The sequence below is a fragment of the Sabethes cyaneus genome, chromosome 2 (genome assembly GCF_943734655.1).
Source record: "Sabethes cyaneus chromosome 2, idSabCyanKW18_F2, whole genome shotgun sequence".
Classification (NCBI taxonomy): Eukaryota; Metazoa; Arthropoda; class Insecta; order Diptera; family Culicidae; genus Sabethes; species Sabethes cyaneus.
In genome coordinates, this window is record NC_071354.1 from 204142674 (window position 1) to 204168702 (window position 26029).

General features: G+C 40.5%; 1 protein-coding gene across 1 annotated transcript; it reads left to right on the forward strand.

Annotated features, from left to right (window-relative positions):
* The first annotated feature begins 17947 nt into the window (after positions 1 to 17947).
* LOC128736561 (DC-STAMP domain-containing protein 2) lies at positions 17948 to 20184 on the forward strand. Its single transcript, XM_053831047.1, has 5 exons — positions 17948 to 18386; positions 18454 to 18714; positions 18773 to 18986; positions 19050 to 20000; positions 20154 to 20184. Exons 1-5 carry the CDS (start codon positions 17948 to 17950, stop codon positions 20182 to 20184), a joined length of 1896 nt encoding a protein of 631 aa, XP_053687022.1.
* The last annotated feature ends 5845 nt before the right edge of the window (positions 20185 to 26029 follow it).

Sequence of the window (26029 nt, forward strand, 5' to 3'; positions counted from 1 at the left end):
TCTTTTACTGGTGGAAATCTAATCGATCATTGGTCACATGCTCAACGATTCAATGTAAATATTGTCTGTGGAAACCATATCCCGAGTGAAATTACGTCAAATAGAAGGTCACTTCTCCGTGCTTTCTGCTCATCCAGACCGAAGGAACCAGTATTAACCTGTTCGTCAAATTAATGCATCATTTGTTCTATTTTCAAAAAGACATCGAGTCCGAGGTGAAAAAATTACATTGCTTAATTTTGCCTGTAAGGTGCTCTCTCGTACCCTGTTATGTAGACTGAGACCGTCACCGGAGTCCTACGTCGGCGAGTACCAAGCTGCTTTTCGTGAGGGTCTCTCCACAACAGATCAGATGTTTACCTTGCGTCAGTTAATAGTTAAGTTCTTGGACTACAACTTGCACATTCCTCAACTGTTTGTGGACTTTAAGGCGGTGTACGATTACGTCAAACGAAATGAGCTGTGGCAGATAATGCTAGAACATGGTTTTCCTACGGACGAGGCCCGTCGAGAACCGTGACAAGCTTGTGGTCAGTTCCCCATCCAATTTATTATGGATGTACTTGTCGCGTTTCCACCCCACCATGACCAATGACGTCGTCGAAGGACTAGTTCGAGATGGCCTACAGACTCGGGATGCCATACGAGTTGTTCCCTTAGTAAAAAAAGGTACTGACCTCCAGTCGCTAAATTTCGTGCCCTTCAAGGTAGGCATTCGCTTAAAATACAAAACTGCGGCTTTGACCCCCGACTGTTGGCCACAAGGAATCGCTTTTAGGGAATTCGACGACGCAGGTTCGAATCCAGCGGTATGGTTTCCTCATATCCCCACCGCTCCGCCTGTAACTCCAGCAGTTAGACCACCCGGTAACCCTGCTGTCGACACCTTATCCGTGACTCCGATGGAGCTGGACTCCCCAGCCCCTTTAGAGCCATCGACTACAGACGCTTAGTTGCTGAAATTCAGACGATACCGGAATGCATCGAGTACAGTTTCAAGTTCAGGCTCCCGAAATAGCGATGGCTCCTTCCACGCTTGTTAAGGAGGTTCTACATCATCCACCCTTGCAGGTTACTATCCATCAACAAATACGTCATGACGTGATTAGTGCACCACCGATCGTTTACTAGTCCATCCAAAGAACCCTGACTAGCATCACTTGAAATGCAGTTTTGGACAAGGAAGATGTTAATTCTGCCGCAATGACATTCTCCAATATCCTGAACTACGCTATCGATCGACATGTCCCAAAAAGAACCATGCCCGCTCTGAAGCAATTACCCTGGGGAAATACTACGTTACGACGTCTGATATCCGAGAGGAAGGCCGCTCTCAAGAAATTTTCAAAATATAGAACGTTGCCACTCCGTAACCACTACTTGTCGATCAACAAAATCCTTTTGGAAGCACGTCAATGAGCAGCTGAAGGACAACGGTTTTCCTTCGGTAATATTCCTGGGTAGTGAAACTATTCGCGCGGAAATTCTTCAGTGTATTTACTGATGAAAGGTTGACAAGAGAAGAAATTTCCGCAGCCGTCCAGTGCGTCCCCGTACTTAGCCATTGTTTAACTCACCTTTCCATCGACGACGCGATGGTCATATCATCCGCCGCGAAGCTGAAATCCTCTCGTTCAATTTATCAAGCAGTACAGGAGTCTTCCCAACAATATGGTGATCGGCTTACATGTTTCCTGTTCCTAAAAAGCGGAATAGGAGAAATGTGAATACTCTGCACTAAACTCAATATCAAAACTGTTCGAGCTTGTCGTGTATGCTCCTGTATTCGCATTCTTTAAGCAATATGTCGTAGACGATCAACGCCGTGTTGATCGTCTACGACATATTGCTTAAAGAATGCGAATGCCCAAGCGGTCCACGACAACCAATCTGCTAACTCTTACGTCCAACGTGATAAAAAGGTGGAGCTAGATGGGGTACGATATGAAATAGTTGAGGATTTAAAATACCTTGTAACGCTCATGACATATGACAACGATGTACGCCGCGAAGTCAAGCGCGAATCGGGCTTTTACGGATTACGTAGTCAGTTTCCTAATTCGCACAAACAAAGAAAACTGGCGCGCTACAGAGCTCTAATCCTTCCGGTGACCCTGACCCTTAAGCTGACTGACAGGTGCGTGGAGCTTTTGAGTGTAAAATTCAGCTATCAATACTTGGTGGTAAAATGGAAAACGGAGTGTGGAGCAGACGCATGAACTACAAGCTGTATCTAGTATACAAACACGCAGATATAAAGAAGATAGTACAATGTGGCAGGCTGCCGTGAGCTGGGCTCGTGACCAGAATGCCGGACGAAAGAGTAGCCAAAGCTATTTTCAGCAAAGAACCAGGAAGGGGCCCTAGGCTTCGGGGCACGCCCCGCACCCGAAGGATGTGCGCTGTCGAGGACGACGCCCGGTAGCTGGTGTTCGAGAGGATTGGAGAAAGGCAGCCCAGAGTATTTGTAGTGTCACTCTATCTGCTCAATAGCCGACATTTTCACCTATTCCTATGACTCTCGTGATACTTCATACTCATACGTTGTTTTCCGCGAAACCAACGATCTTCACGCCTCGTCCTAGGAAGCGCTATAAAGATGACCTTCCAGCTGCCAATGTAAAAGCCAATGTAAACGTCTACCATTATCACTGTCACCGCACAGTATCGGTTTTCTCTAGTCTTCCGCCTGGATGCTTACTCATGCTAGCATGCAGCTGGATTTACTTAATTTACCTAACTGCCTTTTTAAGTGCGGTCTTGGCTACTAACGGCTCTCTGCGATCTTCTCTGACTTCGTTTCGTCTTCGTTTTCTTTTTAAACGCGATTTCTAGGCTAGGGTAGTTAGCACGAAATATGCCTTTCCTTTTCATTCGCGACTTTGCTCCAATCAGTGTTTTCATCATTGCTATTGTCTCAAGCGCCTTTGCACTTTATGAACAGGATTCTGCTGGCGATTTTTTTGTTATTTTCTCCAAGTGGTTTATCAGTAATGGAGGTTGAATCTGGAAAATAGAGAAATCAGAATAGAAAAGGGACAAAAAAAGAAAAAAATAGAGAGAAAACCTGGAAACGGCGGTCAAAAAAAATAAAATGGAAAAGAAAACCAGAATGATATAGAAAAGGGGGAATACACATGACTTAATAAGAGGAAAAACGAGACAGACGAAAACGAAAAACAAGATAGAAAAGGAGTTAAAGTGTTAAAAAATACAAAAACCGGGACCTAATAAAAAAAGTTGCAAAATCGAACAGAAAATGACAAAAAAACAATACAGAAAAGAGAAAAGAAACAAGCCAGAAAATGAGCAAAAATAGCGAGCAAAAATGCAAACGGAAGACACGAAGGATAAACCGGAAAAGACTAACAGAACGTGATAGAAAACGGGGGGAAATAGGACGTAACAAGAGGGAGAACGAAATAGGCGAAAACGAAAAACGAGATAGAAAAAAGATAAGAAGTGAAAAAAGACGAAAACCGGGACTGGATTGAAGAAAAACGTCGAAAACCGGGCAAAAAAAGAGACAGAAAAACGAACCAGAATATGATGAAAAACCGAAGAAAAAAAAATAAAAAACGGAACAGAGAAAAATCAGGGTTAAGGAAAAGGGCGAAAAGAAAAGGAACAGCGAAAGAGGAGACGCTAGCCTGGACAGTCAATTATTTTCCACATTTTGCATATAATTTTCCCCAGTTCTTACAATGTTCGTTCTTCACAAAAACACATTTACATACTCCCTCATATAAAGTCCAAAATAACTAGATCTGTATAATGTGATATCAATTAAAGTTGTAAAGAGGTACAAGCACAATACAACAACAACAATACAACAAGCAAAATCGAAAGGGAAAAGAAGAATTGCGAAGAAAGAGAGAGAGAGAGAGAGAGAGAGAATAAATAGAAGAAACTAGGAAAACGGAAAAAGGGGTCAAACGGGATATAAAAAGAGACAGTTCGGACATAATATGGACAGAAAAATAGGAAAAACTGCACAGAAAGAAGGCGAGAAAAAATGCTAACGGAAGGAAAAAGGTTAAAGGATTGTGACCGAAAAGGGAAAAAAGCAAGACATAAAAAGTCATAGGGGTCGTATACAAGACACGACCGCATAGGAGACGCAGGACTACGTAAGTCTCTGTGTAGCGATAGTAGCATGTATCCATCCATGCAATAATACGAGTCTTCATGTAGGGGGAAGTCGTGGTATGGTTTTGTTGCTGTTGTTTTGGATGTTTGGAAAGACACTTCTCTGAGCAGTAGTGACACCGGACAGCAATTTGTTTAACTTTGCATCGTTGCGGATGGCCAGCTGCAAGTGACGATAATTCTGGTCGTTTTGCTGTCGCGAGCAGCATATATCCTGCCAATTCCAGAACTTCAGCAGCCAGATATTTCATCACGGCAGCGAAACGAATGCTCCAGCTCCAACACACGCTCAGCATACTTTCCTTTCCTCAGCAGCCGATGAATACGACCGACCGGGAACTGCAGATGTGTACGAGTCGAGCGTGATTCGTTTGCCCTTGGTGCTTTTTCCTTTGTCGCGTCCAGACAATAAGCTGTTGGCAGTAGTTCAGCTAGCGTTTGAATAATGCTGTTCGCCGGCTTACCCCGTGTTATGTAGCAGAGCAAGCGACAAGAATCGGCCACACCTATTTTTCATGGTCCTTCATTCTATCATCTACGTTAAATAAAATGGAGCATTTCAATTTTAGTCTGAACAAAAGAGCAAAGTTACCAGTGAGCCGTTCGCCTTTTGCTGCCAAAGAAAAACTACGCTACGTATTATTATTGTAGCATTGGTGATGTTACTAAAACTATTTCATTTTATTAAACCCATGGTTTTAGGCGACATCCATTTAGTACGTCACGCAAATTTTGACCAAAATCAACCCCCCCCCCCCTCCCCCCTTGTCACATTTCGTCACACATTCGTGACCCCCCCTAAGAAAGTACGTCACGTCACGGCAATCCCCCCCCCACTTCACAACAAAAAAATTAAATATTCATTCCAACCTTTTTATTTAAAGCTATCAAATGAATTTCAGCAAATAAAAAAAGGAAAATTTTCGAGCTTATAAGTCATCGATTCACGGATTTTGAAGATGATCTTCAATTGCTGCAATCGGATATGCTTCAGAAGTCGCTGATGTGCCATCGATTAATGTTTAGCGCATATCTATGCCCTTCACATTCATCCACTCAAATTCGTCTGATCTAGTTGAAAGAATCAGGACTTCCAGCTGACGTCTTGCAGCAACACGCCTTGGAAGAACTTTTCTGAGGGACTTTGTCATTTTGTGTATTTCTTCAATCGTGTAATCATTCAACACTACCTTAGATGCGAAATTTAATTCGCAAGTGGCTTAAACCCTATCCTTCAGAGAGCTTTTGAGTGAGGAGCAGTATAAATTATACCGAAAAACCTGAAAAGCAGCCGTGGAACTTCGGTATGAGTTTTTGTTCATCGATTGAGTTCAGCACGAATATCAAGGGAAAACATTGCCGTGGGTCTCTGGTAGCATCCCGTAACCCTTCAGGAATTTGTGCGACTGCTATTTGCGGTTGCAAAAATCTTTTAGGCAGGACGGTACTCAAGCAGCTCTTCAGCGGTGTACTGCATATTCTGTAAAGCCTTAATGGAGAGTTCATACTACATAGAATAAATGAGTCCTGTTCACACATATATGTTCAAAAAAGTGTTCATTCAAAAAATTTAACTATTTGTTTTAAAATCTATCAGTAAGTTAATTTCATAGAAGCCTTCAATAGTTGTATCTTCAAATGAAGGCTAAATTATAATTTCCCGAATAAATTTTCCATTTGATTTTTTTTTCATGTGACGTCACATAACTTCATACCCCCCCCCCCCCCTCCCCCCTACGTCACAAATCGTCACGATTAGGTCAACCCCCCCTCCCCCCTATATGCGTGACGTACTTTATGGATGCCCCCATTATGCATTTTGACGCTTGACCGAACACATTTACTTGGAGCTGGTATATTTGTTGGCTGCTTTGGTACCTTCCGAGACAGCCAACTCAACCAGCAGCAACAAGCGAACAGAAGCACGAGAGGTGATCGGTTAAAATTATTTGATAAGAAGCGAACAATTAGAACCAATCGAATTAAATAGAATTAAAATCAGCGAGCGAAAATTCCTCAAATCTTCATGAACATTATGTTTCGTCCTTAAAAGAACATTTTGTCGACATGATATGTTGGAAATTTAAGCCTTCGGAAATTTTTGGGCAGCAACAAAACAGCTTGGATGTTCAGAAAGAAACTTGTCTGAGCAATGGTGACACCGGACAGCAATTTGTTCAACTCTTCGTTGTTGCGGATGGCCAGCTGCAAGTGACGATAATTCTGATCGTTTCGCTGTCGCGAGCAGCATATTTCCTGCCAATTCCAGAACTTCAGCAGCCAGATATTCCATCACGGCAGCGGACGGAGTGCTCCAGCTCCAACACACGCTCAGCATACTTTCCTTTCCTCAGCAGCCGATGAATACGACCGACCGGGAACTGCAGACGTGCACGACTGCATCACCAACTCACCGCTCGTGTTGCCGTTGGTGGTACATCTCAATAAGGAATTTTGAAGCCAATTAGCAATCAACGAGAAAAGGTAGGATTCCATTTAAGTCTCTTGTAACTTTGTTATAGTAGAGTTAAATGGAACTTTCCATCAACTTTTTCGGGGCATCCTGAATTGTACCAAGACTTGTTCGATAATAATTGGAAATTATTCCAACCAATCACAAAGTGACAATTTCTATTACGACCGAGTTAGAGTTTTTTTTTCAATTTTTCAATGACGCGCATTGAAAATTAATAGTTTTCTATATTTTCAATATTTTCCAAATCGATTTTCCGATCAATTGGTGTAAATCTCTTGGAAATCTATTAAAAAATGGACTGAATTACAAGCCGAAGCGTGAAAACGCGTTTCTACTTTGATGACGTCATTTCCAACAACCAATCACGAAACGAGAATTCTAGTAAAACATAGGTTCATTATTTTCAATTTTTCAATAGTTCAACATCAAGAATCCATACTTTCCTTCATTTGGGTCACTTCTTAGAAGATTTTCTGAGCTATTAGCGATCAAAACCTATCATTTTTCGTGACGCTCGCATTTTTCGATTTTTTGGAAAGACACCCTATCTCAAAACTTGCCATAAGACGTAGTCCTACGTCAAAAACGGAAAAACGGAACAGACGAAAACGGAAAATGGGATTGAAAAAGAGTTAAAAAGACAAGTTAAAAACAAGAAAAAACCGGGACCGATAAAAGAAAAAAGTCGAATCTTGGACAAAAAATGACCAGAAAATGGGGAAAATGGAAGAAAAAAGACGAAAAACGAAACAGGAAAATCAGAACTCAGGAAAAGGGCGAAAGCAGGATAATTAGAAAACAGAAAAGAAACAGAGAAAGCGAAAGCAGCGGACAGAAAAAAAGAACGGAAATAAGGCCATTACAAATAATTAAAAAAGTTTTTGTACCACCGATGTTGGGCCACTGAAGGGAGGGGGGTCAGAAAAGCAAAGAGAATTTTTTAATCGAGCACAAAAAAATATGGATTTTAGGTATTTTTACTTAAAATTTAAACGTGAAAAACAAATCTATTCTTGCTTTTAATATATATGTTATTATTTTCCATGCAAAAATCTACGAAAAAAGACAAAAACGAAAGAAAAATCTTTTGGCCGATTTTCGGAAATTTCACTGTTTGAATTCTCATTTCTATTTCGTGCTAGAAGTGTTAACTCAACTCGTTCACTCGTTTTTCGAGTTTTTCAAGCTATAGAGCCCACAGACGATTGATTTAATAAAAAAAATTAACTCGTGTCCTACAAATTATGTTTTTGCCCCCCGATTTTTCAAGCCAATTTTCAAGGAGGGGGTGAAAAAAACTTTGAAAATGATTTGCAATAGCCTAACGGGATATCAAAAGAAGGAAAAATGGAACAGGCGAAGACGGAAAACGAGAAAAAAAGAAGATAAAAAGAGTTAAAAAACCAAAATTGAAAACGCGAAGAAAAGAAAAGACAAGAAACGGAACAAAATTAACAAGAAGAAAGTAAATTGTGAAAACAAGAAGAAAGTAAGCAAAAATCAAGGGTATTGAAACTGAGAAAAAAATGAAACAAAAAGAGGGAAAACGGGACTGGGAAAGAGAAAAAACGGAATAGAAAAAAGCTTAAACGTGCGAGAGAATAAGTCGAAAAATGTCCATTTAATTTCAAGTAAAATTTCGTGTCCATGTCCGGTTTGAAGTAAAACATCAAGTTCAAATCAGTACAAATTCAAGTCTAATTTAATGTCCTATGTCAAGTCCGATTTGAAATCCAGTTTCGACTCCAATTTTTCTGTTACTTTTATCTTTTATTTTAAATCCAATTGCACGCGAAAACTCGTACTTTTGAACCTAATCGGGCGGTATTTTTGTGATTAGTAATAATAGATTCGTCATTCTACGATTACTCCAAAACATTCTTCTGAAAGGTCGGGAGCCCCACCTTTTTACCTTTGTTAAAGTATTCTAACCGCATTTAGTCTCGTGCCATTACTCGAAAGATGTTCTAGAATGACACATGACTAGGGAGGTCAAATTCGTAGCGAAGGAGCTTGATCCCCCGAACGCAACTGCAGACAAATGTGCTGGGCCATCATGAAGCAAGCACTTCGGAACCACCCTAAGAAAGTGAAATCCAGCTGGACATAACAACAAAGCACATTGAAGTATCTCTTGATGTCATTTCCAAAATATTAAATTTACAGCAATTTTCGAAATTCAGCATCAACATGTACCTGTGCCAGGCTGATCCTAAATGCAGCAAACTAATAAACTTCATCTCAAAAACTCGCAACTGCCAATCACGTCAAGTTTCTATCAATCCGAAATAAAAAATATCGCTCCTCGTTTGCTAGCGCTCAGCTCGAGCTATCCGTCATAAATTTCAATTTAGAACAGTGACGAAAATTTATTGGACGCCATTATGCAAATTTATGCTCGGCGGACCCCCACGAGCCTGCCTGACGGTCGTCAGTTCGATATGGCCAAGCACGTGACGATCGACGAGCATGTTTCCAGTGCCATTGGTATGGTATGGCATTCTGAACGGTGGCGGAACGGTCGCGGAAGCATCCCTCGATAGATTTACCAAAAATCGAAGCCTTCATTAACAAGACCGACAAATAAAATGCCATTAGCTGAGGATGAATAAAATATGATGCCTTCGATGGATGGAATGTCGTTAAATCTTCAGACGTTTCAATTCGAATCGAATGCTCACTGAAAGGTTGTTATCTTTACAGCTGTTTCCAAAACTGTTAGCACTATATAAGTTTATAATCTCTTTTTTATAGTAAACACGTTACTTTGAACAGAGGCATTATCTTTAAGAAATTAAGAGCTTTGCCAAAATGGGAACTTTTGTGGCATATTCGAATCACAACCTTTGAAGAGCAAGTGATTAACCAATACCACTTCATTTGGTACCGACCAACGAAGCTAAAAAAGAACTACCAATCAGCTTAAAATAGAAAACATTTTACTGTGGCAATCCCACATATAAAGACACTTACCAGTCCGGAGTAGACTGAAACTGATTTGAATAAATTATATCGCGTGCTTAGACTCAGACTGTGATGTTAATGGATGGCGTATCGGAATTTCGCACACTTAGAGGACATTCCTCGCATACCAAGCAGGATTAAAGTGCTCAGTATGCTTGCGTACATAGCTAATAGCACAGATAAAATTATTACCAAATACATCATTTTATTGGTGGATTTTATTGGTTCGAATAGTAATGTGATTTCAAACATAATAAGTATATTTTATGACGGCACGAGTTTGAAATGCCTAAACCATTTTACCTTGAAATTAATGCTAATTTTTTCAATTTAATATTTATGATGGAGTACATACTGTGAATCAATTTGAACAAAATCAATAAAAACTTGATATAACCTAGTATAGGATTGGATAAAATGTATATGGAAGGGATAAAGGGATACCGCAGGTATAAAAGAGATGGTTGATCAGATAAGTAAGATAAGTCACAACCGAACTCCCAACGAGACTCGGTTATTCCCAGTGTATCAATATTACTATTTTAGTCTAGCGAGAGATAAACAGATCAGTCTTTTAAGAAAATCTCGCAGAAAATATCGTAGCACCATCTATGAACGGTATTCCTCATAATATCAACTATTTTGCAAATAGCCTTCCCCCTTGCCTTCGTTAAAAAGCGTCTCTATAACAAATAAGGAGACATTCTCAATCAATACCAAATTCGAAATGAATGTTATGGCATGCAAAGAACGAAAAATTAAGTGTATTATGTCTATTTGTCTGTGCTCTAGATAAGCCTTTTTTCTTGTCAATTCATATGAGGCACTAGGATTGAGTTAATTCCAAAAGAAATTGGGTATTTTAAAGGATGATCTATAGATGTCTCAATCTATGTGTTTGAAACATTTCAAAATGTATCGCATCTCTCCAACAAAACACCGCAAAACACTTTCCAAATCCATCAGCCGATAATAATACATAAGTGAATTTCCAGCTGAACGGTCATCAATCTTGGTGCTTTCAAATTTCCAAGAGTTTATTTTTCTGCGGTATCATCAAATTACCATTCTAAACAACCTGTCACACATTCATCAATTTTTGCTGGTTACGAACAGGAGAAAAACAGTAGCTGTAAAGTAAAGGGAACAAAACCGCAACGTCAAACGTCGAATAAGACGGACCGAAAAAGCGACGCCCGTAAACAATAAACAGCCAGCAAATATCTCAAATCACTGCCCATTCCGGTTATAACACGCAAAACGCAACCCTGTTCCATCACCATCAGTCCATTAGTGGAAGCAATAGCTGGCTTATTCATAAGTAAAAGCGAATTTCAGAAGCAGTGCTAATAGAGTGAACACTAGACTTCAAATCAAAGAGACCAACCATCACCGCACACACACCACACATCGGTGGCGAACGCGCGAACTAGGAAGTGAGCTATTTTAGGTTTCGGAGGCGAATATCCTTCTTAGAAATCGGATCAAAGCTCAGCCATAAATTGTGGCGATATAATGGTTGAAGGAATTCAAATATTTTGCTGCTCAACTGTGAATGCTCTCTTGAGCATCATTCAAATAGGTGTGAGAGAAAAAAAGAAACACCGCTGCAAAACGGGCGAAATTCATTTCGACGATGAATGAGAGAGTATTCATTGAGAATATGTTTTCGTTACAGTTACTTCAACTCTCGGCTGCTAGAGCATCAATGCTTCTACAGCAGTTTGCTTCAAACCCTATATGCCGTGAGCTGGAACCGGCAGCAAGATTGTGCTGCCCTTTACAGCATAGATATAGCCTAACGGTATGTGTAGTGATAGTGATAACAGTTACCGGCTCAAGCTGTCACGTCAGGTTGAAGGTCGCTGATTCGAATTGCTATGTTCATTTGCAGACAGAACAGCGCAGTTAGCAAGGATTCTTTCTATACAGTCTAATTCATTGACCTGACTTAGATGCTTACGCTTCAAATAGAAGTACAACTAAACAGGTACTGACAAGAGATGTGTTTGCTCGGACACCACAGAGACGCCATTGTCGTTGTACAGCTGTTTAGACGAATTTGAAAAGTGAAAGAAAAAGTAATAAACTTCATACTGCACTAGAAAAACTAGTAAGGAAATATTCAGTCTCGGCTTATGGTTCCAGAAGTAGCGTCATTTTCTAGTTGACAGGTACAAATTGCTTGTCAAACGTGGGACTTTTACTGAAACCTCAACTTCATTTTTAGCTTGGGAATTTGTCCGGAAAAGGCTCTACTTGTGGTACGTTTCATCATCCATAACGACACAATCATATTTTGTTAGCAAACTTTCGAATAGCTTTCTTCGGCGTTTTTGCCTTCAGATGTTGCATCACATTACGGTCGGTATAACCCGCGCCTTGAAATTTCTCAAACCAAACCCTCTTCTTTGCTTTCTGGACAAATGATTGCAAAGCTCTTACCATTTTCACCTTATGTCTCGATGACAACGTCAGGTTCCATTTCTAAATAACCACCACGTTCTGGTGAGTCAGAATCAGCAGCCTTTTACCTGGATTTCCTATCGATATGGTCAAGCGTCCTCCAAATAGTTTTAGGACATAGCAATAACTGGGACTTACTTTACTTACTTATGTGTCCATGTCCGCCGGTCCGGCAGAACAAAGGGATGAAATCAGAGATCTCCACTGCTGACGGTTACCCGCCATGGCTTTTACCTGTCGCCAAGACAGGTTCTTGTCTACAGCCCGGATGTCGTTGGCTAAGCTGCGTCGCCATGAGCCAGTGAGTCTGCCTCTTCTACGCTGTCCTTGTGGTTCCAGTCGACTGCTTCTCGGCAAACCTCGTTCGCTCCTTTCCTCAATAACTAGGAGTTTGGGATAATTCAACACTTCAGCCAACCCACAAGCGAATAAATCGAAATTTTATTGCAAACTTTTTTCAAGCAACGCGCTTGAATCAGTGACTTTTTGATGTAAACAAATCAACTTACACTGATACAAATGTCTACTGTGATTCTATACATTCTCAATGATATTCAATTAAACGTGCGATTTTTTAGTGTTTTATTTTATCTCCACGAACACCGCTGGCTCATTCTCAACTCAATCAGAGTCAATCCAAATGCTAATTGTCGAACATTCTTGATTTGGTAAGCAATTTGTTCATGTGGACAACGAAGTACTACTTTCGTGACCACACATGTTATGAATGAACCGGTGTATTTGAAAGAGTGTCTCCAAAAGCGACTTCTTCTTCTTCTGAAGTCTCACAACTGTCCTACGATCTCTTGGTAGAATTTGGCTTCACGCCATTACGCAAAGGCCGTGCTGGAGTGGCATAAGGCAAGTAATGTCGATTTCGTGCCAAAATCATAATCCCTCAAGTACACCGGTGCTGCGGCCAATCGAAAAATACTGGGTTATTATGAAGCACATCTTCAGAAACATCCTAAAGTAGTCAAAACAGTTGATGAAATGAAGAAGGCATGGCTAAATATGCAAAACATGTCGATCTGAGGTTGTGCAAAATTTCATGAGTGGGGTTAAGGCCAAAGTGCGGGCATTCGGATACGGAGGCGAAATTCAATAAAATAAAGACGCTAAAACTAAGTTTAATTGTTTCATTTGATGCTTTGAAAGCTTGATAGCAATCGGATAAAAACTCGAATTATGTGAATTAATTTTGTGTGTTGCAATTTTAACGTGAACACCCTCTCAAGCCCCTACCTAATGCCTCTTCACAGATCTAAGCTGAACGAAGACGATCGATAGCCATCATACAGCTGTCTGTCAAACAGCGGGATGTAGGTATCGCGACTCCGGCAAGGTAGTGCATCGAAACTCTCATATACCACGAACAACAAGAATGGAAATAAGGAATGAATCAGTGGTGGTTATAGGACACGGCAAAGAACAAGGAAACGATTAGTGGATAACGATTGGAAACTCGGTACCTGGAATGTCCGAACTCGCCATGAACCGGTCCCAGCTGGATTGCTTGCTCGAGAGCTACATCGACTCGGAGATAAATGCTAAATATTCAGGAAGTTCGGGGGCAAAATTTCGGAGAAAGGGACTGCAGTAGACCTACAATAGGGTCTTTCTTTAGAGCATTTCTTTCAAGTACCACATCTATTACAGTGGCGGTAGAAACGCAGAACATGGAGTCGGTTTCGTAGTATTATTGGGAAAGCTAAAGCAACGAGTTTTCCGGTGGAGGTCCTTAGACGACCGTATATATTTGTTGACAATTACGAACAAATTCTTCAACTACAGCCTAATCAATGTCTGCGCTCCGACAAATGATAACTTCGATTAATCTTACTAACACACCAGGATTCCTGCTTTCGGAATCCCGAGAATTCAAAGTCAAGGCGATTCCATTACCGAGTTATATTATTCCGGGGGTTCACCTATTGGATTCTCTTACAAAAATTCTGGTTCTATAAGCAAGGAATTCTGTACGAATCTTGTGCAGAATTCCTCCACATGATTTCTATGCAAATAGCTTCAGAGATTCTTTATGAATTTTTGTTCGCCCGTGGATAATAAGGACGAGTCCTACGGGACTATCTATGGAGAGTGCCCAAAACATCATCGGAGATGCAAATACGCAGATCGGATAGGAGGAATTCTGTGCTGGCACTGTAAGGTATAGCCTTCATCTGTCGACCAATAACCGTCTAGGGTTGATAAACTTTGCCGCGACCAAAGAAATGTCTAATTATTTGGAAACACACCCGGAGGGATTCAAATTGGAAACTGTAGCTCTCAGATCTATCCTGTCTTAATTAACGGTCGACGGTTTTCGGATATCATCAAAGTACGGCCTTTTTGGGCACCAAATCGCGCAAGGTCGTCGAAAGCGCGTAGGCTCGCACTGAGAGAACCCTACGTTTCAACACCCAGCGGTTGACGGCAGATGACATGACAGCGGAATACGCAATAGAGCTTGATTAACGAATTGCAGAACATAAGGAAGAAAGGGAAGAAGATATAAGGTGGGGGAACCTCCAAGGTGTCATTGAAATACCTGCAAGAGAGTGGTAGGCACGACCCGTGGAATACAGCGTTACAGCAGGCTTTATGCTGAATGCCAGAGAGTGACGGCGGTAGCGGCCAGATGGATGGAGCACTTCCAGACGCTGTTGAATGGAGAGGTACACAAGGAGGTCAGCAGGAACGAGATAAGAATTGTGAGCGATGGCCAAGCTACGAAACAACCAACACTGGAAGAGGTTAAGAAGGAAATTAGTGGATTGGAAAATGGTAAGGCTGCTTAAAAGGATAAAATTATCGAGACATTATATTACTCAACTCTTCTTAAAAGGTGCTCTTCCGTATCAGGTGTTCTATAGATTCCCGAGCAACAATGTGAGTTTTATTGTACTCTTATGGTGGTCTTCAAGACCAATTTTGCTCTTAAATGCCATCATAAGAGTGCAATAAAATCCAAATTGTTACTTGGCTTATCACCGTTAGTGGAGTCGTTCGTCGGCGAATACCAAGATTTTTAGATAGCTCCACGACGGATCAGCAGTTTACCCTATGTCAGTTACTACACAAGTTCCATGAGTACAACTTGCAGACTCATCATCTGTTTGTGGACTTTAACACTGTGTATGATTCAGTCAAACGGAATTAGCTATGGCAGATAATGCTAAATAGAACATGGTTTTTCGATGAAGCTAGTAGTGCTGATTCGCGCGACGCTAGCTGGTTCAAAATAATGTCTCAGGATAGCGGGTGAGACCCCAGCCAGTTTCGTAATGTTGGATGTATTATAACAAGAGCATGTTCTCTCTAATCTGTTATGCAACATCGCCTTGGGAGGCGCATTACGAAGAGCAAACGTGTAAAAGAACGGGACTATCATCACAAAATATCACATGCTCGTTGGTTTTGCGGATGACGTCGATATCATCGAAATCAACCATAGAGTAGTGGAAGAGACCCTTCAACCCTTTTTAATGGAAGGCAACGAGATTTGGTTCTACCATTGACACTGCCATAACGAGATCATGGTTGCTGGCAGGAAACGTGAGAGTAAAACCATTCTAATTTTCATCATTTGCTGGATGAATTTATGAATACTCGAGAAGTTCTTGTGCTGATTTGACTGAAACACACTTACCTTCCGATCCGTGAACTTTGAAATCACTGAAAAGCAATTATTAAAGCATATTATTGAAATTACGCAACTGACTTTATTTCTTAAATTCGTCGTACCGTTTTAAAATCCGTCCATCAAATTTGTTCATCGTTTGAACTAAAAATCACAATGTTTACGAAGCTAGCGCGCATGTATTTGTGTAGGACGGCATGCAGGTCAGGCAAGTTTTCCTGGCTGTACATAACGACAATGCCTTGCGTGAGTTATTTTCATTTGTGAATAACGGAAATTAAAACGATTAGTCGACATTTTCATCTTCGTTGCACGAAAAAACGTAGGAAATTTGGCTGGTTCTGGTAGGACTTCTTTGATGATAAAAAGCATTCAAATAGATCTCAGCTCACTTTGATTGATCGCGTATGATGACAACAAACTAAAATATTAGTGATTAACTAGTTTTGGATTGTGTGTCATGAAAATGCTGATATTTTTAATAATTTGTGTTGGATAGGACGGGAATAGGCAAGTACGACGAAGCAGCAACATATCCTAATTTAAATTAAGTACAGGGCGAACATGTTGCCTCACCCTACCCAAATTTTCAAATTATTTATTTGTAGATTTAAATTAAATACTCATCCGAAATAATACGGCAATCTACAATGATCGTCAATTTTATGCGTGAATGGATAAACGACGAGCCAGTAAAAGCATCAACATGTTAGCAATATAAATATGCTAATTCACAACATCCTTTCGCTTGTGTTCAACAGATGATGTGCCTTTTTTCTGGGAATCACATACTGTTGACAGACAAAAGAAACAAAACTTGAAAAAGATCTCCAAAAATTGCATTGTGCACTGTGGAAATATTTTGCTTCCTAGTAAGCTTCGAACATGCATCGAGAGTCAATATGAATGAATGAATGATTTCAGTTTAAATATTTTCTTTGGAAACAAATCTTAACCGTACTTATTTTACTTGAGAAACTCAAATAAAAGGAAGAGCCTTTTTCGGGCAGGGCTTTGAACTGAAGAGAGGATCGACAAACAGGAGGTAAAAAGGTAAACTTAAGGTTTTATGACTTCACACCTCATTTTAAAATAAGGTGTTGCTAGCTTAAGGCGAGTAAAATTACTTTGCGTATTGACAAAGCCGGATAAATGTTCATAATCTTATTTCCGTTCCATTAATTAGGGTGGGTACCGAAGGTCGAAGAACTTTCTGCATTGTGTGAAACAGGTTGTTAAACATATTTGACTTATGACATAGGTGGTGTTGACAGTCGAAAACACGCAACCGGAACGAAACTCAAACATCATTTGTTATTATTGGGCATTGCCCTACTAATGGACCTAGAAAGTGCGCAAATGATGATAAAAGCGTTATTGTTGAATTATTTTAAATTCTTTGGCGGACTTATTCCTTGGAGTGCACCGAGAATAGACAATACAACGGCAAATAGTACCTAAATAAAATAAATTCTGTTCACCATAGGTAGGGTAGTTGATCCATTAGTTGCGCCACTAAGCACAATATACCTTCATTTTGCTTGTTTATTGAGGTATATGCTTCAATTAATGCTTGTGGGATATAAATTTATCAAATACAAGGTATTTGTCACAAGGCAAGACAATTGCTTTCGTTGTACGAGAAGCTTTATAAAGAAAAAATGAATTTTCCGATTCAATTATATTGTACCAACAGTTGCGCTAATGTTTCCTTAATTAAGTTTGATGTTCCTTTAATTGTGTTATTCCATATACATTGCTAGGTTGCTAAGTGAAAAAACATCGTAGCAAAACTATAGATGAGCGCCTATAGTTGTGCGCTCCAACTGCGCGTTAGATTTTGGAAAATTGGCATTTTAGCAAATAATGCTTTAATTTTAAATGGTGTAGTCTAACTACCAATACTTCTAAAAACCTGTTTTATATAATGAATGTAATTGTTTTATCTAAAATGCTACGGTGACGAAAATATGCATTAATAATGAATAGTAGCGCAACTATTGGTACTACCGCAACTACTGGATCAACTACCCTAGTTGAAAAATGATTAGTTTTTTGTCATTTTACCATCAATGTCTTAAAAGTCTTCCCGATAAAGTTGCTAAGTAGGCATCGATCCACGTCCTTCAAAGCAATCTAAACGATGGACGTCAACGATGGCTCCATACTTACATCTCCCGCGAAAGTCTCCGAAAACCAAGCTACGTCAAAAAAGGTTTAAATTCGCGTTTGGCTTGTTGCTGGGCTTAATGAAAACATTTGCACTGTACTTCCTACTTCGTTACCAGCTGGAGACCGATCGGTCTACAACGTTGATCGTTGTAATCACGTTGGGCTCCATATTTACAATCATATCGTGCTGCAGTTCTAATTTCCAATGCCTAACGTTACTAATGATACCGCAGATCCTGAGCAAACGGGGTCGAGCGGCCATGGTTGCCTATCTATTTGTCCTGGCACTAAACGGGCCAGCCAGAAATACGATAGCCAACGTTAACGTTCTGGGCCAAGCAATGACATGTGGACAGCAGCAGCTGAAGGTTGCAATCCACGAGGCCTTGCAAACGATCAAAGTTCCGTTTGTGGCACTGAAGAAAGTAATTGGCGAAATTGTTAGTGAAGTGGAAAAGGCTTTGTCTAAAGTTTTACAAATCTTGAAGAGAATTATGCTATTAGTAAAACGAATTTGTAAGTATAAAAGCGGAAGCTTAAAGTTCCAACTAACTAACCAACGTATCAATATGTAATTAAACAGTGAACACCATAAAAATGGGATACCAGTGGCTGGCGAATACTGTTTCTGTGTGCAACAAGAAAATTGGCACCCCGTTCGAGCGATGCGTCCGGGCATTGCAATTCGCGGTGGAAGACTGTAAACAGAAAATTCCGGCGATGGCGATTCTCTGTGAAGTCACCCATGTTGCAAAAGCAGTTTGTTACAGCGTGAAAGTTATAGATTACATGTGTGAATTGATTGATTTTGCCAGCGATAATATTATCAAAATAATAGAACGAAGTACGGCCAACTTCTCAAATTTATGGCAAGCTAATGAATATTTTTTCGCATGTTTCAGAGCTAAACGATTTCATGGAAAACATTCGAAGCATGTTTTATGTTAAAGTAGATTTTGATCACGCCTTCGCGTTTCAGACCAACTATTCTAAAACATTTTCGCAAATCACCGAGGAAATTAGAGAGGAAATCAGTCACAAAAGCAGAGGGTTGTTCACTTTGTTCAACCTTTTTGGTGTAATTTCTAGTTTTTGTTTTATCTGCGTCGTTATTAGGTAAAAGGTAAAATTGTTTTTTGTGTAGTAGAAATTTCACTTAACTTTACATTATACTTTCAGATCAGTACGATACAAAATGAAGTACCTAACAAAAAATGTCTTTGACAATTGTTACATCAGCCGAGATTTCATGGCAATCGACGAACGTCGACGCCAGATGGGCCGAGATTGTGTACTTCCATTAACGCGAAGGGAACGCAATCGTTATATTAGCTTAACCTCGTGCAAACTGACACGGAAAGAAAAACTCCGCATTGCAAGAAATGCCGTTTTTCTGTTTGTTTCTTCTGTGAAAATAGTCGGAATAATCAGTGGTGATTACTGTCTCTACTGGCTGTTGACTACGGTGCGGTACGCTGCACTGAAGCAGGCAGGAATCGAAAGACCTCCGATGGTTACGTTAGAGGTCCGTGGATCCGGTATCATTGCTGACATGTATCGCGGTATAGTAGGAGCATTCGAACCAATGGTCCAGCATCTGGACGTCATCGACGCGGTTCAGTGTGCTCCTGAACCGCTGGAGCCAAACTTAAATCGATATCTACTGATCTGCCTATCGCTACTCTTTTGCTGGATGGCTACAGTCCTAGAACCATATGGCCTGCGAACTCGCCAATTAATCATGAGGGGCTATTTTCCGGAACGCGCTCAAGAGCGCGCCGTGTGGTTGTATAACGATATACTATTGAAGAGAGAAACCTTTGTAAAGATCGTTCGAAGACAATTGGCTTTTGGAAGAAAAACAGCTCCTCAGGAAGCAATCGGTTGGCTGGATGTGATCAGAGCAAAAACTAATCGGTATTGGATTTATCGTAAGCTTTTTGGAGAAAATGGATCGAAAAGGTGTATTTTGTGTAGTACGAGGCATACAACTGATGATTTGGTTACTTGTCTGCGACCAGGATGCACCGGAATTTTTTGCTACGATTGTTTCTTGGAACTACAAAACGTATGCTCGATTTGCTCAGAACCGATGGCTTTAGGTGATTTGAACGATGACTCGTTTGAAAGGTAAATTAGAAAATATACTGACCTCTTTGCCATTAATACCTATTTTGCTCTGTACCTATCCGTAAAAAAAACTTGTCTCGATATTACAAAGTAAAGATTCAGTAATTTTGCTCGGTATTGATTTTCTAATATTTTTCTTTTCTTTTCTTTTAGAGATTCCTCCGAAACAGAATCGATTGTGTAAATAATTAGATGCTTAGATAGACTATAGGATACTGATGAAAAATATACACTTTTCATTTCTTAAATTCAACTCAAGGTTTTGATTAGTTGATAAGATCATCATTGTAATTCTGCACACTTTCAATGAACGCTTTTAAGCCTCTCGTCGCCAGTTTTCCAGGCGACTCAGAATTCGCAAGTCGCCTTCTACCTGGTCCAGGCATTTCGCACATCGGACCCCTCTGTTCCTGGTGCTGGCTGATTTGTTGAAGAGAACCGTTTTCGTTACACTATCATCCGGCATCCCTACGAAGTGTCCGACCCACCGTAGCCTACCGACTTTCGCCAGATAAATGATGGGAATCTCTCCAAGCAGTACTTGTAGCTCGGGACTCATACACCTTCGCCACTCACCACTTTCAGTTTGTGCTCTGCCAAATATCGCCCGCAGCACCTTCCGCGCGAGCATGGCAAGGGTACGTATGTGATGTCCTCCGTAAACCGTGTCACAGCTTCAAGTCCATAATGAACTACCCGGTCTAATAAGGGCTTGGTACATTGTCAGCTTTATACTACGGCGTCTGCTTCTTGATCGCAGTCTTTTGCGAACGGCAAAGTAGGCTCGAATTCACGCGATTAAACCCAATCCCTTTAGCCTCTGCTTTCAGACTGGCTTCAGATTACCTAGGCAGTCGCAAAAATTTTAACTATAATATTAAAATAATTTGTGAAGACTGGGAGTTGATTACCTTCGCTGAAAATCGTGCCTCTCATTTCGATATCCGCTAGTCGGATTGCCTCCTCAAGAGTGATGTTTAAAAGCGTGTAAGTGAAGCCGTCACCTTTTTTCAACCCTCACCGCGTCGCGAGGGAACACGAGAGTGTCCTAAGACGCCCATAAAACGTATCTATCGATCCAATGTAGCTATGTTCAGTCCCGTCAGTTTATCCGGAAGCCCGTGCTTGTACATAATTTGCTATAGCTGGTCTCGAACGACTGTATCGTATGCTGCTTTGAAATCAATGAAGATGTAATACGTGCAATATCTGTCGAATGGTGAAAATTTGGTCCGCAATGGTGTATTCCATGAAGTACGCTTGAGTTATCGGTGACAGCCGGCGTAACAGGATCTGTGAGAACGCTTTGTAAGCAAAGTTATCTCGTGATGGTTGCAGTAGTCGAGCAGATCATCATTTTTGTAGATTAGACAAATAGCTCCTTCTGTCCATTTATTCGGGAGCGTCTACTTCTCTCAAATCTTAAAAATAACCCAAGAAATAGCCGTTGCCAGCGTTTTTCGGCCGCGATGCTTACAAAGCTTTGCTGGTAGATGGTCTTTACCGGTGGTTTTGTTAGTCTTCAGCAACCCGATTTCTTGTATGATGATTCAGAGATCAGGTGCTGGGACACCTCTTTCTTTCACGGGTATTCGCACATACGAGATTGGTTCATTTTCTCGTGGAAGGCGCGTGTCATTAACCCGGAATAATTGTTCTAATTCTTTTACTCATCAGGATCGTGGTACACAGCTTCGGTGCTCTTCAATATTTAGAAACGTTCTCCCTAATGGCAGTACTCAGATAATTTTTACAAGCTCTTTGTTTTCTCTCCACCGCTTGCTAGCTTTCCCCATCAAACCAATTATTTCGTGTACTTCGATGTTTTTCACCTAGTGCCGATAACCGAGTCATTCTGCCCCAACTGTTTTCGAGGGTTGAAGCTTGTAACTTCTCAGAATGAGGCAGTGCCTTATACAGCAATCGCACGTAGTTTTCAATTGATTACGAGTTGTCTAGCTGCCTTATGTTCCGCAGAAGAGGATAGCTTTGGCGTGTCTTGTGACGGATGAAAGTTTTGAATACACATATACTGCCACTAGATGATAGTAAGACTCAATATTCGCATCCCGTAGGAGCGTGTTTTCGTGATATTAGAGAATACGAGAGTACGGGAAGGTATTTCCAGCCCATTAAGTGGTAGCCTAAACAATATCCAGGAATTAAGTTGAAATTATATTCATTCGAGACAAGATTTTTATACCAGTTGATAGAATAATATTTACTGAATATCGGCGTGTATTTTGGTCTCCATGAAACGCTACTGAATTTGAGTTATAGTCGCGAGACATGCTGAAGTCGCTGTGGCTAAATTGGGCCCATTCTCTATAGTGGTGTCTGTGTTTTTTAAATCCGACCGGCCGAAATAGCCTGCACAGGGACTAGATGCTTTTCAAAAGCAGATCAAAAGAGAGACCGATGCATAACGTGTCGGTATTGCCTAGATACCGGCTCATTGAAGATAGCTAGTTTTGCAGTGACAGCAGCTTGCACCAGAAGCAAATGGTTGTCACACAAATACTAGCTATGTCAACACGATAGAAGAGTTTCAGGCACAACTGCATCACATCTTGGTAGTAGTGTAAATAAAGCACCATATGGTGAAATTAACAGCCAAATGCTGCAGATTGCTAGTGAATGAAAATTGATTTATATTTTCATATCAGTGGGGAATTTTTGTGTTCTTCCGTGTTGAAAAGAAGTAGAATGGTTCTGTGACATCATATTTACAGCTGTTTAGTTGCTAGTATAAGTAAACGTGATCATAATTGTGTGTTTTCCAAACCATCATCAAGAGCGGATACGCGTAAGCGATTGCTACTGGTTTTTTTAGCTTGATTACGTGCCAGTGAAAAAACAGTGGTTTTGATGTTTATTGAATAAAATTTAGCAAATTACTTACATTTTATGAAAATAGTCCTAACACATTAATGCTTATGAGTGCTACATTCGTTTCAGTATTGTTATATAGCGGCAAAGATTTTATTTGGGAAAGCGCAGAAAAAAAGGCAATGTTTGCCGAATTTAATTGAGTAGCGTGCTGGAAATACTCTCCCGTACCCTATATCGTGGCATTGCGGATATATTTGCGTGGAAAATGTGGTTCGCCAGGCGTCAGGACGCGAAGATTTTAAATCATTAGCCGTTATCGTTCGTGTCATTGTACATACTATGGGGCCCGATTACCAGTCTATACATCCCTACTAGCACAGTTGTTATAAACTAGTTGTGGTAACCGATTAATGACTAATTTCAGTCATAAATAGGTTGCAGCAACCAGAAATGGCAAAAGTGGACTACTCGGGATTGCTTTCCTACCGACCTTATCGTTCATAACCCCGATGACGATCTTAACGTCCCGTCCGTGACAACTATCTGTCGTGCGTTATCCAATCTTGTGAACTAATCCAATCCATCCAATTCAAATCACCGGGTAGGGATGGAATCTTTCCTGTACTACTACAGAAGTGCAAGGCGTTTTTAACACCTACTCTGACAAACCTTTATCAGTCCAGCCTGATAGTAGGCCATATTCCAGCAGCATGGCGACAAGTGCGGGTCACTTTTATCCCGAAGGTCAATAAAAAGGACAAGACTTCACCAAAGTCCTTTAGGCCGATAAGCCTTTCGTCTTTTCTGCTGAAAATAATGGAAAAAATACTTGATGAGCATATAAAATCATCATATTTAGTTAAAAACCCTCTGAGCAAATATCAATTTGCATATCTAGAAGGTAAATCTTCAGTAACAGCATTACATACGGTTGTAAGGAAACTAGAAAAGTCTTTTGAAGCGAAAGAAATATCACTAGCAGCCTTCCTAGATATAGAAGGCGCATTTGATAACTCATCCCATAGTTCAATGATTGCGTCTATGATGAAACGTGGTTTCGATGTATCCGTTATCCACTGGATTGGCGAAATGTTATCAAAACGAGATATATCAGCAAAACTTGGAAGTACATCCATTAGCGTTAGAGCAATGAAAGGGTGCCCATAAGGAGGTGTAATATCACCTCCATTGTGGTCTTTAATAGTTGATTATCTTCTTCAACAGTTGACAGCCTTAGGCTTTGAAATAATTGGCTTCGCAGATGATATAGTCGTAATTGTTCGAGGGAAATTTGATTCTATCATCGCCGACCGAATGCAAATTGCTTTGAATTTTATTTCATCATGGTGTGATAGGCAGGGCCTCAACATTAATGCCAATAAAACTACTATCATATCATTTACGAGAAGGAAAAAAGTTACATTGAGTAACATAAGTTTGAAAGGAACACTCTTGAAACTTTCAGACACTGTCAAATACCTTGGAGTATTTCTTGATAGACAACTCAATTGGAATACACATCTAGAGCAAGCTGTAAACAAAGCTACAAATGCTCTATGGATATGTAAAAGAACTTTTGGTAAGCAATGGGGACTGAAACCGAAGATGATCCAGTGGATCTATTCGACTATTGTGAAACCCAGGATTACCTATGCCTCGCTGGTCTGGTGGCCAAAAACAAAAGAGAAAGCTGCTCAGAAAAAGCTAGAAAGACTTCAAAGGCTAGCCACTCTTTCAATAACAGGTGCAATGAGAAGTACACCGTCGAAGGCATTGGATGCTTTACTTTACATGCTTCCACTGCATCAGTTCATACAATTAGAAGCTGAAAAGAGTGCTCTGAGGATCAAAAGATCTATGAACCTCTATGATGGTGATCTTACAGGTCATCTCAGTATTCTAAAGACTATTAGTATTATTCCTCTGGTAATCAATAATGAAGACTGGATGGCGAAAAAATACAACTTTGACCGAATTTTTCGTGTATTTGAGCCTAGGCGTGATTCCTGGGAAGACGGTGGTTCCGATCTTCGCCAAGGCTCGACGGTTTTTTACACAGATGGTTCAAAAATGGACAACCAACAATGGGGAGCAGGAGTAACTGGAATAGACATGTCAATTTCTATGGGTAGATGGCCAACTGTGTTCCAAGCTGAAATTTAAGCAATTCTAGAGTGTTCTACTGTGTGCTTGCGCAGAAACTATAGACATTCAAATATATGCATCATATCCGATAGTAGCAGCTCTAAATGCTTTAAAGTCGGCGACATGCACATCAAAACACGTCTGGGAATGTATTCAATCATTCCAAAAATTATCTTGCCGTAACCAAGTCAACTTATATTGGGTCCCAGGTCACTGTGGAATTGATGGAAATGAACGGGCTGATGCGCTTGCAAGACTCGGATCTTCTCATTAATTTATAGGACCTGAGCCCTTTTGCGGCCTATCTGCTTCTGCTTTAAAAATGGAGCTGAAGACATGGGAATGTAGGAAAGTGGAATCAAATTGGAATAGCACTTTCAATGCTAGACAGTCGAAACGGTTTATCTCTCCAAACATTTCTATGACTCGCAAAACACTGGAGCTTTCAAAGAAAGATCTAAGCATCTATACTGGTCTAATAACAGGACATTGTCCGAGCCGCTATCATCTGAAGCTTATGGGAAAACTTCAAGATGATATATGTCGCTTATGTGGCATAGAAAAAGAAGACTCGGAACACCTGCTATGCCGATGTCCGGCAATTTTTAATAAAAGATTAAGGTTCTTCGACAGAGGGCTGTTAGAACCCTTTGATATTTGAAAAACAATTTCCAGTACGGTAGTGCACTTTATCCGAAATGTATCACCGGACTGGACAAATGCTATTAGTCAAACAATGACGGACGCTTCTAATAGTGGTACGTCATCTTGACAACATAGCTATAGTAAAATGGGGGATATATCACAATAGATCAAACAAATGGTCGCAGTGATAAAAATACCCAACATGGGAAAAAATCCATCCAATCAAGCGAGATGCAAACGAGAAGCATAGCATCCAACACTTACTCCTCTAACGCAAACTCCGCTAATGTTGTGTGGCGAGCGCACAGCCTCGTAGCGTCTTTCACCACAGCCCGTTCACGAGGCATCAGCTTATGAGCGTGAGCAGCAGATTTGGCATTATTTCTTATTTTCTTTCTCACCTTACA